A 12318-nucleotide genomic window follows, 5' to 3' on the forward strand; every position below is an offset into this window, starting at 1 on the left:
ACTAAGAACCTATCCCATATCTATCCCATTCGCGCAAAAATAATCGCGCACTGCTGCCCTCTCTATGAATAGCCAATAAATATGTCTGTCTGTCATCCTTGTCCATTTGGACTTCTTATATCTTAACCAGATTTTAATCAATTTTGTCAGACTGCGAGTTATTTTAGAATATTCCATAAAACGAATAATAAAGAAATAAAATATAGTATTTTCTTTTCTAGAAACTTTATTTTATATGATCATTTCTTTTTGTCCGAGGGCAGGAACAGAGCTACCGCAACACCACCTGATCAACAAAAAAAACTCATTATTCAATAAAAATTATTAAATCAAAATAACCAGCAAATAATTCTAACAAACCAATAACATACTTAGAACTAAAATTGCCCAAGAGTAGAAGATCAAGTTACAGTGGTCGACAAAGACAGCCCCGAGGACGTTGACTCCCGCGAAGGAGGTCAGGCGGGTCATCATCATGCCCAGACTCGTCACCAGACCCCTGGAACATTATACACCATATAAAAGCTGTAAAACTTGAACATCTTTCTTTGTGAAGAACAACTAATAATATCGCGTATATCTTACTTATATTATAAATGGCGATCTTTGGGGGAGGCCTAGCCGTGGGCGTCTCATGGCTGAGAAGATAGATAGATAGATTATAAATGCGAATTCTTAGATGGATGTCTATTTTAAGTTATCTCCGGAACGGATTAATGGATCTCGCAGAAATTTGACAGATGTAGAAAATAGTATGGAAGAACACATAGGATACTTATTAAGTATTTTTTTTAATTCCGCGCCGACAGATTTACGGTTGATAGCTGGTCCTTACTAATATTATAAATGCGAATTTTTAGATTTATGGATAATGACTGTTAGAAAGTCCCTCCAGAACTCGCTTAAATTTGGCATAGTTGTAAAACATAGTCTTAAAGAACGCATATGCTGTTTTTGTTTTTTATTCCGCACGGACGGAATCGCAGGCGACAGTTTGTCAATAGAAGAAAAGATAGGACATGTTTAAATAGAAATCAAAATGATTAACAAACCTGTACGTCGTCGGGTAAAGATCCACGAAGTATGACGCAACACTTCCCACTCCAATAGCAGACGTTTGTATTAAGATAAAGAAAGTTATGTTAGCTATAGGATGTGATAGGAGACCAACTAACACACAACTGACCCCTGATACTATATAACTACCGATCAATACCAAACGTCTCCACGACGCCAGGGTAGAGACAGACAGATTCAAAGAAGATATTATAAGTCCAAGTATGATGCCAGAGTAAATTGTATTGGACGACATAAAATCGTCACATTCAAACTGAAATGAAAAAAATAATTTTATAAAAGTGATTATTAAAAAAAAAAATTTGTTAGTTTAGCAATTAATTCTTAAAATTTACCAACATTATCAATATTATGTGTATTCATGGTAACGTTCTGGACAACGCTTTCACAAAAGCCGGAGTTTGATGAGGCATCTGATATGGAGTTGAAGAATAAATTCACCATTGTCGGAAACCACATCGCAAATACATTGTTTCTGGAAAGCAACAAAGAAAATAAAACGAAAAATAAATAAAGAACCAGAAGTTAACTTGACAAATGCGAGTTTCCACTGTTGAAACATATGTTTTAAAGCGAAGTTTTTATACGGACGTACGGGGCGCTTTCTGCACGGAATTAAATACAGGAAACACGTCATTTACAGTAAATCGGACATTTCTCGCATGGCGTTGTTCTTTTTCACTACTTTTACGCCTAGTTTCTACGTTTTACTCTATGACGCTTAATAACCAATTAACACAATACTAGAATATTGAAATCTCTTTGTGTATCCTTTCCTTATAACTGAGGGTCGTGACCTCATACGTCACAAATCCAATTGTTATTCTTATTTACCAAAAAGGTCAGTTTTTATAGGATAAAAACAAGTAATATTGTAATCTTCCTACGATACCACCGTGGTAGTAAGTTCGACAAGCGTTTTATAAATCAAGTAATAAATCTTACTTACGTTGTAGAACATAAAATCATTAGATAAAACAGCTGTAAAGTCCTCCACAGCAATGGAGGTTGGAATAATGGCACAGTTTGCTTTTTTAATGACGACCAAATTGTGTCAGTTTTGCTGTTTATTTCTTCCGGTTGCTTAATTTGTTTCACCTGCAACAATTTAACAATAAACTAGAAAAGTCCTGCTCAGTAACATTTGTAATTGTTTAAAAATTGTTATATTAAGTATTTAGTAATCATGACTAGATTTTATCTTTCAATATTGTTAGTTGCATTGTATTTAAATTATAAGCAAATCTCTTGTTTCAGTGAGGAAAGACTAGTAAAAAAACTGATTGTGATCTATTTCATTCCCTTATTTAGTTCCTGCCATCACTACTGCCTTAACGAAATAAGCCTTAAAGAAATACAATACCGGAAATTTTTCTTCGATTCCACCATTGATGACATAAATTCTTCTCAATAAATTCAAAGCTTCCTTAGTATCTCCTTTGTTAGCGAGGAATTTGGGACTTTCGTATAGACAGAGGAGAAGTAAAGCACCAATTCCCAAAGGCAGAGCTAATATCAAAGTGTACAATCTCCAAGGAGTATAAGTTATAAAGAGCCAGGGTATTGGCCAGTGGAATGTAAGAGGCAGGACAAAGTACGCGATACCTGGAAAAAAGACATCTTTATTTTAACAGACAAGGTTGTCATATTTGATGAATGTGGTACAGGAAAGCGTCGGTGGTTCAGAGGTTAAAGCACATGACTTGTAATCGCAGGTTCTGGGTTAGAATTCCGTCATTAACCAATAAGTTTTTCGATTTTCTTCTTACGATGAAGGTAAACATCGTGATGCAACCTGCACATATCTGCGAAGAAATTCAAAGAAATGTGTGAAGTCAACAAACCCTCGTTATGATGTTGATACAAACTTGTGAACATTAGAAATACACCAAGAATTAGCTATAGAAAAGCCGGCCACTCCAATTGCGGCACGTTCTAGTAGATAAAGGTTTTCCATTGTTATTGCGAAACACAAAACCGTAAAAGTCTCATGAAAGAGGGTAAATTAAAAGAAGTACCGTTAGAAACAACTTCGCAGGCAAGATCCATGCTGACCATGATGATAAGATACCGACTCCGCTGCTTGCTGCCGACACACTCACCAAGGTATGCCATGGTCAGAGCAAAGGAGGCTGTGGAACTGATATAAATTTACAAAAAAATATATTTTTGCAACGGTTCCCAGAAAGACGAAAAAGTGCAGCACATCAAAAGATAGTAAGTAAAATGATTTCCTTTTATAAGATACTGGAGTCAACGTAAAGTGCCTTTGAAGAATACTCACAAACTGCATCCTAGTATTTTAAAGGCGAGCATCATCTGCCAGTTGGTCGAGAAGCTGCTTAGAGCTGCAAATGTGAAGCCAACAATTGTAGACAATAGCAGCGCACGTCTTCTGCCGCCAGTGTCGGCGTAGTATCCGAATGGGAAGGCAAAGAAAACACCTGAAAAACACAAATTATCTTTTACGTTTGGTTCATATCTGCTTATTTAACGTCATACTTTTTTAACGGGCCAACGTACGCATCGCAACACTCTTGTAAACATTTTTACTCTAAGCTTTGTTCCCACTTTTTTGTACTGTTTCTGTTTTTAATTATCTGGTTATTTTAGTTACTTACTTTGCATTCTATTTTCATCAAGTATATTTTTTTTTGTCGTACGTGATATTCAAGTTTTATTTTAGGTTTTATCATTAACTAGCTGTTGCTCGCGACTGCTTGTGCGTGGATTTAAAAAACCTTAATAAGTAGCCTATGTGTTCTTTCAGGCTATGCCAACTTACAGCGAAATCCATGCAGCCTGGAGGTACATGCAGATACATTCTAACAGACATCCATCCATTCATCCATATATCCAAACACACGCCTTTATTATATTAGTAAGGAGTAAGATTAATATTTCCCTTCCCTTGGCATTTGTTATAACTGTGGATAATTTAGGGCTGATGTTTCTACTTCTAGGTTCCTAACATCTTTGATTCATCAAAGCTTAGCTTGATGTAAATCACCTGCAAAAGGTGCTGAAGCGAGAATCCCCGTCTCCGTAATGCCAATCTGCAGGTCACAAGTTGCGGCAGCAAGCACCATACTGAAGCCGAACATGTCCAGCGCCACCGCATGATGGATGATACAGCATGTGAACAGGACGAGGTAATTGTAGCGGCCATGACCTACAAAACATGCACTTCAGGGCTGCTGTACACGAATGTAAGCTTTCAGCAGCTTGAAGCAGTCTGCATCAGCGGGCCTAGCACGAATATTTGTGACAATCGCCTTCGTATAGTCATCGTCAATTATGTCGAAATTAGTATGAGTTTTTTGGTGTACTTTACGATCTATATTGCCCATTTTTTTAAACTTGTCACAAATATTCATGCTAGGTCCACAGTTCACGTTCATCTTACCGTAGAAAACAACTGCTGTGAAACATAGTGTCGTCTTTGTTTAGTCAATGAGCATAAAAGGGATGACAATATTTGTGTTATACGAATGTGACTGCAGTGGAATTCTACAAATATTTAAATAATTCCGTATCGCAGGAAAAAGCCTCTTTACAGTGGCTTGAAGTATAGTCATGTGTATTGTCCCTTAGCCACAAGTAATCCATGACCTAGATATAGTACGGTTACTAGACTTTGAGGTAAAAAACATTTAAATAGATGATTACTAACAGTCCAGAAGACAAAGAAAAAAATAGTAATTGGATACAATATTACCTATTTTTTTTAAATAGAACCTTTTTTTATTTATTTATATTGAATAATCTTGCGCTTGACCACGATTCCATCTGATGTTAAGTTGTCATGTGGTCGAAAGATAGTACGCGCTAGCTAAGTGAATGCGTATTCACTCTATTCTATAGAACAACTGGAACGTTTGAAATATTAAATGAACCATGAATGGTAAATCTTTGAAACTCACACCAACTACGCGATTATACGCATTTTACGACGCGAATGAACTGAAAAATTACTAAGGTGTCATGAATACATCACAGAAAACACAAAAACTGGGCATACGGCATACATCATGACGTTCAACATAAAAACGTGATGTTATTATATAAACAAAATTAAATGATTATCTTAAACTAATTCTTATAGATAGGTTGCTTTTTGCAAAATACGCTGCTTGCAAATTACAGTATATTCTTGGTGTAGATTTAAAAGCGCTTTAACTTGTAGTTAAAGTCGGTTAATTTCATCTAATTCCACTACTATCAGCAAAATCGAAAAAACACTAAATATCACCGCTCATAGCCTGTCTAGTAGAATATAGATATTGTCATCCTTTTCACTCCCTTTAATAAAACATTGACAATGACGCGATAATATACCGCGTCACTACATTCAAAAACCACAAAAGAGTGTTCCGACAATAAAAACCAACAATTAAACTAATTAGTAATAGTTTAATAATAATTGCTATGTCCATTTTTGTTCAAATAAAAATCACAATAAGATCGTTTTTATTGCATTGTAAGTACTTCGTAGATTACTTTCTTAATTAAAAATAATTGATCCTTCTTATTTAATTTACGTATTTCATCACAAAATGGTTCTTTTCTCATGAACTCAATTACAAATATACTATACTAAAAAAAAATTTTGGTCTATTCAAATAGACTATGGATACTAGATATAATAACAAAAATAATAACCAAGTCTCTAATTGTACCATAAAGTACTGATAAATGATAAGAAAAATACGCTTTTCTAATTTATTTTATCATGTAAATAGGTATACTTATTTATCATAATATTTAAACTTGAAACAAACACTATTTACGCCAAATTACAGTTATTATGCGATTTTATTTCTAAGTTTCTATATAAATCCATCAGATTCAATCAAACAAAACAAGAATCCAAAACAACATTCACAAACTCGTTGAGCAACTTACACGATGTGCAAACAAAATTTTTAGGTTAATAATTTTTAGGTTATGTTTATTTTAAAGTATATTTATTTTCAACTACTCAAAAATCGATATATAGTACGACATTCATGAATTAACTATAAGAATATGTTTGATAGTGTAGTTTATTTTATTGAAATAAAAAATATTTACCTGTTAATTCAACGGCATCGTCGTAGTTGTAAACGCCAACTGTATCGACTTTGTCGTCGACTTTTGTTTCTAAATCCATGTCCTACCTCTAGCGAATCCGACGCTTTACAAACCATCTCATCTGACGATATTCAAATTACAACGACACGTTATGTTAGTCATTACTGGAAACGTCATTGGTCTTCTACATTTTTAACAATTTGTTATAATTGTGGCTGCATGACGCTATTTATTTAATCGAGTAATAATACTTACGTATTGTAAAGCGCAGTGAACAATAATTTAATTTTTTATTTCGTTACTTACTATGATAAGTTAAAAGAACAGTAAGTGTTAAATAAATAAAAAAAGCTTTTGTCCTTGTAGTTCAATGTATCACATGTAAATTAAACATGTAATTTACTGTCGACAGGCCTCTTGTAAGATGGTCCGATGATCTGGTTGTGAGAGATTATCCTGGATGCAGGTAGCACATGGCCGGTCATCGTGGCGATCTTTGGGGGAGGCCTATCCCACCAGTGGTCGACTCATGGCTAAACAAGCAATTTACTGTCAAAAACACTTTGTTAGAACTAAGTAGTTTTAGACATTATTAATTACAATCCTTTGGCGCGAATGACGTGCTTTCGTTACAAAGTCTGGTGTCAGAATGAACAGTGATGGGACACAAACATAGACACTCCAGTAAGGCTAGAGTTGAGTCAATACACTGACTCATTTTCGGATTTTCTTTCTAACAGTAGGTACAAATTTAAGTAGGTATGTATTGTAAAAAAACTGATTCACGTTTATTTTATCAACAATTCCATTAACAATTATTACAGTTGTTTTTTGATTTAGTTCTATCACTTGGTAGACAAAATGCAACCGCAACGCCACCTGTGGACAAAGAAACAATATTTTTTAGAAAAAAAAATTATAATCATCTCACCCTACTACCCTTTTCTTATAAGAAAGGGATGGGAAGAGGAGGTATCTTTAGCAGAGGATCGGACGGATAAGATAGCGTCTTACTTTAGTGCGTCTGTCCAAAAAAACATGCCACATCTAGAAAATAAAACTTTACATCAGCGTTCCACCGCAACTACACAGTTAATTACTTGTTAATTACTCGTAACAGTTCTTACTTAATAATTTCAAATTAATTTACCTAATACAATAAATTTTAAATATATATTAACATATTAAAAAATGTCTAAGCTGAAAGACTGTTGTAGTGTTTCTCTTTTGAAAATTACACAGGATAGATACAGTAAGGTACAAGATGGAGAATGATTATCAAACATACTTAGGACAAAAACCGCCCAGCTGTAGAAGAGAAAGTTGCAGTTGCTTACAACGACTGCGCCAAGAAGGTTAACTCCCGAAAATGACGTCATCCGCGCCACCATCATGGCAAGACAAGTCACCAGACTTCTGTAAAAACAAAAATACGACGCTAAGGACAATCATAAATTAGTTTACTGTGGCACTTGTTGGCAGCACATAAAATGGTTGTTTTGAAAATACTACAATAGATTTCTTTGTGAAAATGTAACCCAATTAATTTTTGTTCTAATAGATTCGTTTATAAAAGCATCTAGAAATCATAAGTATTAGAATCCCTAACTTATTCTCTTAGAATAATTTAAAACTTTAATAAATTATAAAAAACGCCTACACTATTATTTAATGCAAATAAACAGTCGTACAAACCTATGAGACGTAGGATACAAGTCTACAAAATATGAAGACACTGATCCAATACCGATTGCTGTTATTTGTATCAGAATGAAGAATATCATGCTGGCAATAGGTTCTGTCAGTGATCCGACGAGAATACTGCTCAGTGCTGCCACCAAGTAGCAGCTCATCAAAACTAAACGTCTCCAGGAAGCCAACTTCGATGCGGCGAGATTGATAATCGTAAAGAAAAATCCAAGAGCAATTCCAGAGTAAATTGTCTTCAAAGAAATGGAGTCATCGCAAACATACTGGAATGATAATACATGGACAAAACATTACTTTTAATTTTAACAATGTTTAATTTTTTTCTTTTTACTATAGTGTGCTACTTGTCACTAGATGGAGTTAGCTACCATTAATATTTTATACATAAAATGATTAATGTTGAACTAACGTTTTCAGCATTAACATCAGTCGTTATGTTTTGAACTACAGCTTCACAAAAGCCCATATCTTCAGAGCCACTAGACACTGAGTTAAAGAACAAATTCACCATAGTCGGGTACCACATTAGAAATACGTTGTTCCTGTAAAATAAAAATTATGGTTATTTCGTTATTGAGCCTCTGTCGGGTTCTCTCAGTCATGTCAAAAAATAATTACTTACGTCGTACAACAAATGACCAATAAATAAAATAACTGAATAGTACTCCAAAGCAAAGGGGGTTGGAACAATGGCACAGTTTGCTTCTTTAATGATTGCCAGATAGATTCCTCTTTGAGTTTTATAGTTTCACTGTGATTTAGGTGTCCAATCTGAAAATTATTAAGCAAAAATTCTAAAATAATCCGCGAACATATTGCTATTCATTTACTACAGGCATTTTTAATATGAAAAACAAGTAAATTAGTCTTTTGTAAATATATAAATTTTTCATTTTACCAAATTATTGTTAATCCTGATACAAATAGTATTGTTATAGTAATAACCTAAAATATTTACTGCTTGGTTCGTGGACATTTTTAATAATATAAATTACTACACTTAAATAAAATACCATAAATTCTTTTTCATCTCCACCGTTGAACACAAATATTTTTCTCAACACTTTTCTAGTTTCTTCAGTATCCCCCTTATTCGCTAGAAATGTTGGACTCTCATAGAGGTAGAATAATAACACAGCGCCTACTCCCAACGGTACAGCAATAATAAACGTAAACAATCTCCAGGCACGTAATGTTATTTGAAGCCATGGTACTGACCAATGGAACGTTAGTGGCAAGATGAAGAGTGCAAGACCTGAAAGAAACATGAGAAAAAGTAAATTAAAGTTCTTTAGTTTACTGATAATTGTTTTTAGCAATTATTGTGCAACCATTTGATTGCTATTTTATATTTATTGATTGTGGTGTGAAATAAACTATGAGTTTGATGTAATAGAAGATTGCCGAATTCTGAGCCCTTAAGTAGTAATTTTCATTCTAAATCTACATTAGGTCTTTCTTAGGAAGTAACTATTTGGCGACTCTGACGATTGGTTTCTGAGACCAAAACCTCTGTATAAAACATATCATCATACCTATGTGTATGTTTTAAATAGTGAATTTAGTCTTAGAAACTCATGGTGAGTGAAGCAATAAACTAGTAAAATTATCCATCAACAGATGTCGCTGTTCTATTGTAATGCAACTTGTTACTCGTCATTGTTTTTATTTATATCTACGAACCGAAAGACACTATCTCCGAGGCCAGGTTCATGCTGTTCATAATAAAGAGGTATCGACTGCGCCGCGCGCTGCCGATGTTCTCCCCCAGGTACGTCATCACCAAGGTGAACGATGATGATGAACTGTTGATGAAATACAATTTATTTAAACGGGGACTACGAATAGTATAGGATATAAAAATATATGCTGCTATTTTCTTTGTTATAATAGGTTAAATTAGACGTCAAAATGTACTTGATTTTTAAGGTAAAGATTGTAAAATATAAAATGATTGCTAAAATCTTATGTACGTCTTATTTCACTCATCTCAATAAGTTTATGAAACAAGAAATTAAAAGAAATTGAAGCAAAATATATTAAAATCGTGAATATGTTAGACGATTATTAACCGTGATTTTACAGTTTTCAATAAAGAAACACCTGGTGAATAACATATAATTATCTCACTTTTTTCAATAAGAATGAGCGAGATGATTATATTAAAGACTGATTGTTATAATCATTCCTATCAGAGTGTATCAGACGCGGATGTCTATTCCATTATCTTTTGCAATTATACTATTTATGTATTGTTACAGTTATATATATAATATGTCATATACTTTTACAATATTTAACGGTTTATTTCAAATGATTTACTTAATAAGATTAAAAATTATCATAAAGAATAAGCTTTTTATTTGATATCAATCATCATTAAAAGATATCACGATAAATATCTTAGATTCACGTTTATTGAACATGCGTTAGACGTATTTGGTGATTATTAAATACTTGAGTATAGACTAAACTTTCCCACAACTTCTTTCAAGCGGAATTAAAAAACCTAGTTCATGTAGTAATCTATCACTCCACCAAATTTCATCTAGATCCTTTTAGCCGTTTTGTTTTTGCCTACTAATAAACATCGATTCATCCATACATTGAATTTTTCCAATTATAATATAACATTGCAGGGAATACCAGGGTCACAACATAAAAATAAGCTGTTCGAGAATCGAAATGATTTAGTTCCTTCCTAATCAATAACAACACATACAAACTTGATCCAATTATTTTGAAAGCGAGCATCATCTGCCAGTTGGTTGAGAAGCTGCTCAAAGCTGCGAAGATGAAGCCAACAGTTGTGGACAGCAACAGCGCGCGTCTTCTGCCGCCAGTGTCAGCGTAGTAGCCCCAAGGAAACGCGAACAAAACACCTGGCCATTAAGTTAAACTTTATCATTTCTCTGTTTGTACAATCCTCTCTCTAATTACAAACTAACTGAAACCAAAGTACCAAAACGTCACTAAACATCAGATGCCATTAAAAATAGAATGATAGAAGTTGTACATAAGCAAACAAGATTAAAGTAGAAAAATAAGAGATCATTTTATTATAGTAGTTTTTAGATATCTTGACGGCTTTGGACTTCGCGCGAGTCACTGTGCAGTACATAATTATAGGTGTTATGTGGGGAGGGCACTGTGTAGCGTACATATGTCCTCAAGATATTTGTAAACAACTATATTCGTAAATCATAAATCTGTTAACCAAATAAATATATAAACGATTAGATCCTAAGTATAAAAAGACCTTTTTACAATCACAGCTTTGTTAGTAAAGGAGTTATCAAACAAATCCGAATTTAAAAATCACGGAGCATAATAAAGTGACGAACCTGCAAATGGAGCTGAAGCGAGTATTCCAATCTGTTTAATGTCGAGCTGCAGGTCGCAGGCGGCCGCTGTCACCACGATACTGAAGCCGAACATGTCCAACGCCACACCGTTACTGATGATGCAGCAAGCCACCAGCACCAACTGATGGTATCGGCCATGTCCTAAGAATTTTCCATAATGTAACCACTTGTACATTGAAATTTATCTAAAATGAATATTCTTGTACAGCCTTTTGACTGTCAGAAACAATTGATTAGCGGCACAAAGTCAAGAGGCGATGTGATCAGTAAGGACGTAATTTAGTTTCATATATGCAATTCTTCAATTACATATGCCTCTCATTGTCTTGGTCACTATTTTCAGAAGGCACAAATATTTTTATCTAAAACAAATGACGATCGGTACAAAGTCATGAGACAGTGTGATCGGGAAGAAGGTATTTTAGTATCACATTTGCAATTCTTCAATTGCTTGTGTCGGCTTGGTCACTATTTGAAGTTGGCACAAATGTTCTTATCTACAATTTTTTTTTTTCTAAATAAGAAATTGATTTTTGATCTACCGGTCAATTCCACTACTTCATCGTTGTCACATTTTGTTACTTTAGCGTTCTCTTCTGAATTCGACATGATGTCTTTCAAAACTTACTCAAGTAATACTGAGATAAATTTAATTGTTGTCTATGACGTAATTATTATAGTTATCAGTTTGCCTTTTGTATCTACATTTGTACAAGTATTAGAATAATCCTAAAATAAATTTTTACATATAGTATTGTGTTTTCCCAACTATAAAATATATAATAACTATTGTTGTATTCGTATCTATTTTAAATTGATCTCTTAAATTGTATCAAACAAAAGAAATTAAAATTCGTCAGTCGTATGTTAACAAAGTCGTTTTTTACGTCAATGCCATATCTCCTTTAATACTTTATCAAAGTTATTGATTTGAATAGATTTGGCTAGCAGGGTTATTACCCGTGAATAATGTAGAATAGACATGGGTAAATCAACTAAAATTTGTGATCTGCAGATCAGCTCACGGCTCATGTGTAAAGCAGTGAACCTACTCACATATCTGTTCTATTTGTACCTGCACAAAATTTTGTAT

The 12318-nt window shown here is 33.9% G+C and overlaps 2 protein-coding genes across 2 annotated transcripts; both read right to left on the reverse strand.

Moving 5' to 3' along the window:
- Window positions 1-208: 208 nt before the first annotated feature.
- Window positions 209-6348, reverse strand: LOC106117598 (synaptic vesicle glycoprotein 2B). The gene is made up of 10 exons (XM_013311974.1): window positions 6151-6348; window positions 4088-4249; window positions 3362-3521; window positions 3096-3217; window positions 2441-2682; window positions 2027-2175; window positions 1417-1552; window positions 1053-1330; window positions 372-499; window positions 209-286 (listed from the first exon to the last, which is right to left on the reverse strand). Exons 1-10 carry the CDS (start codon window positions 6227-6229, stop codon window positions 240-242), a joined length of 1503 nt encoding a protein of 500 aa, XP_013167428.1. The 5' UTR covers window positions 6230-6348; the 3' UTR covers window positions 209-239.
- A 176-nt stretch (window positions 6349-6524) lies between these two features.
- Window positions 6525-11858, reverse strand: LOC106117625 (synaptic vesicle glycoprotein 2B-like). The gene is made up of 10 exons (XM_013312008.1): window positions 11768-11858; window positions 11205-11366; window positions 10583-10742; window positions 9544-9665; window positions 8874-9115; window positions 8483-8631; window positions 8270-8402; window positions 7846-8123; window positions 7439-7566; window positions 6525-7029 (listed from the first exon to the last, which is right to left on the reverse strand). Exons 1-10 carry the CDS (start codon window positions 11832-11834, stop codon window positions 6959-6961), a joined length of 1512 nt encoding a protein of 503 aa, XP_013167462.1. The 5' UTR covers window positions 11835-11858; the 3' UTR covers window positions 6525-6958.
- Between the last annotated feature and the right edge of the window lie 460 nt (window positions 11859-12318).

This window comes from Papilio xuthus, unplaced genomic scaffold (assembly GCF_000836235.2).
Source record: "Papilio xuthus unplaced genomic scaffold, Pxut_1.1 DF829567.1, whole genome shotgun sequence".
Taxonomy (NCBI): domain Eukaryota; kingdom Metazoa; phylum Arthropoda; class Insecta; order Lepidoptera; family Papilionidae; genus Papilio; species Papilio xuthus.

Bases quoted from the DNA above. Each gene is read 5' to 3' on its own strand.
- LOC106117625 (XM_013312008.1), bottom strand. From the start codon at position 11,834: ATGTCGAATTCAGAAGAGAACGCTAAAGTAACAAAATGTGACAACGAT. The intron at 8,632-8,873 runs GTATTTTATTTA...AATAATTTTCAG, and splicing joins GAGATGAAAAAGAATTTATG to ATTGGACACCTAAATCACAG. The intron at 8,124-8,269 runs GTTAGTTCAACA...TTATCATTCCAG, and splicing joins CTGATGTTAATGCTGAAAAC to TATGTTTGCGATGACTCCAT.
- LOC106117598 (XM_013311974.1), bottom strand. From the start codon at position 6,229: ATGGATTTAGAAACAAAAGTCGACGACAAAGTCGATACAGTTGGCGTT. The intron at 2,683-3,095 runs GTACTTCTTTTA...TCTTTTTTCCAG, and splicing joins CTGCGAAGTTGTTTCTAACG to GTATCGCGTACTTTGTCCTG. The intron at 2,176-2,440 runs GTATTGTATTTC...AAATTGTTGCAG, and splicing joins GAATCGAAGAAAAATTTCCG to GTGAAACAAATTAAGCAACC.